Below are 1,265 nucleotides of genomic sequence, written 5' to 3'. Positions count from 1 at the left end.
ATGATGTCGAGACGGAAGGCACTAATGGCGATAAAGAGTGGTATACGTTGTCCTGATTCACTCCCAACACAAACCGCATTCTAACAGACTACAGTGGTCGACATTTCGCCAATGATCCAGTAGACTTCCAGAGCTTCCTGTTGTCCAAGAGCCGCATCGGTAGGAAAGATGTAATTTACCGTACGGACAACCCGATATGCATTCGGTTGAAGTTAAAAATGGTACGCCACCATGCTTGTGTCTGATGGCATTCGCTAATGAGAGGAAGAACGTGGGACTCATCGGTCAATATGACCTATGGGTTAAACGAGGTGTTGTCAGCATAATGGGGGCAAAATTGCCTCCGAGCCCCCATCTCTATAGAATATATGCACCGTCGACGCATTCACTCCCTGTCATAAAATGCGTTTCGGGCATTGAGGGCTACGCGGAGGTTGAGATCAGGTCATGCAACAATGGGCTTAGCCGCTTAAGAAACCTGTCAAACCTATATCATCGGATATGGAATACCAAGGAGCCAGCTCCGGGTTCCATTTTACAGCCCGGCCGATGTTTATCGTTCTCAATCGTAAGCCTGCTTTGAAAGACTTCATTAGCTGCTTGCTAACAAGCCTCCAGCTTCATTCGTCTTCTGACGATCCCTTAAAAAGGCATCTACGCCCACTACATCTTGATAAGAAATGGAGCGCGTCTATTCATACCCTGTCTCAACGAGGAGGCTTTCTTCGAGTATTAACTTGTGGTCCGAAAGGATCTGGAAAATCCACCTTCAATAAATACCTTCTAAACCACCTCCTGAGCCCTCCTCCGTCGGAAGATACCTTGCAACACAACCAACATGGAGTTGCTTTCCTGGATTTAGATCCTGGGCAACCTGAGCTGTCTCCGATGGGTCAAATATATCTTGCCCACTTGCGAACACCACTTCTAGGACCGCCGTTTTCGCATCCAACCCTTAATTCTCAATCAGACGGACATATTGTTAGATCCCATTATATTGGAGCTTCTTCACCGAAGGATGACCCTGACCACTACATCGCGACCGCAATGGATCTGATGAATCGTTATCAAGAGCTTCTCCAGAGCTATCCCCAATGCCCCCTTATCATAAACTACCCTGGTTGGATCTTTGGGCTTGGACCTCGAGATTGCCATATCTTTGGTCACATCATTGGGCCTCACTGATGTAGTATATATGAGTGACAAAGGACCAACTGAGGTCGTGGAATCGCTAACCGCCGCGGTCTCGGAGGCTGGCATCCCCG

General features: G+C 48.0%; 1 protein-coding gene across 1 annotated transcript in view; it reads right to left on the bottom strand.

The window, feature by feature from the left end:
• Positions 1–278: 278 nt before the first annotated feature.
• The window catches only part of HCAG_05405 (conserved hypothetical protein), a gene marked incomplete at both ends in the record, with an annotated part of 1,263 nt that continues 276 nt past the window's right edge, over positions 279–1,265 (bottom strand). Inside the window, 4 exons of the mRNA XM_001539888.1 lie at positions 279–295; positions 488–577; positions 781–954; positions 1,117–1,157. Of these exons, the coding sequence (XP_001539938.1) occupies positions 279–295; positions 488–577; positions 781–954; positions 1,117–1,157 (322 nt within the window). The remainder of the gene's footprint in view (positions 296–487; positions 578–780; positions 955–1,116; positions 1,158–1,265) is intronic.

Source organism: Histoplasma capsulatum, genomic scaffold, assembly GCF_000149585.1.
Source record: "Histoplasma capsulatum NAm1 scaffold_5 genomic scaffold, whole genome shotgun sequence".
Lineage (NCBI taxonomy): Eukaryota > Fungi > Ascomycota > Eurotiomycetes > Onygenales > Ajellomycetaceae > Histoplasma > Histoplasma mississippiense.
Note: the sequence above shows the minus strand (reverse complement) of the source record. Positions and strands in the feature narration are given on the sequence as shown.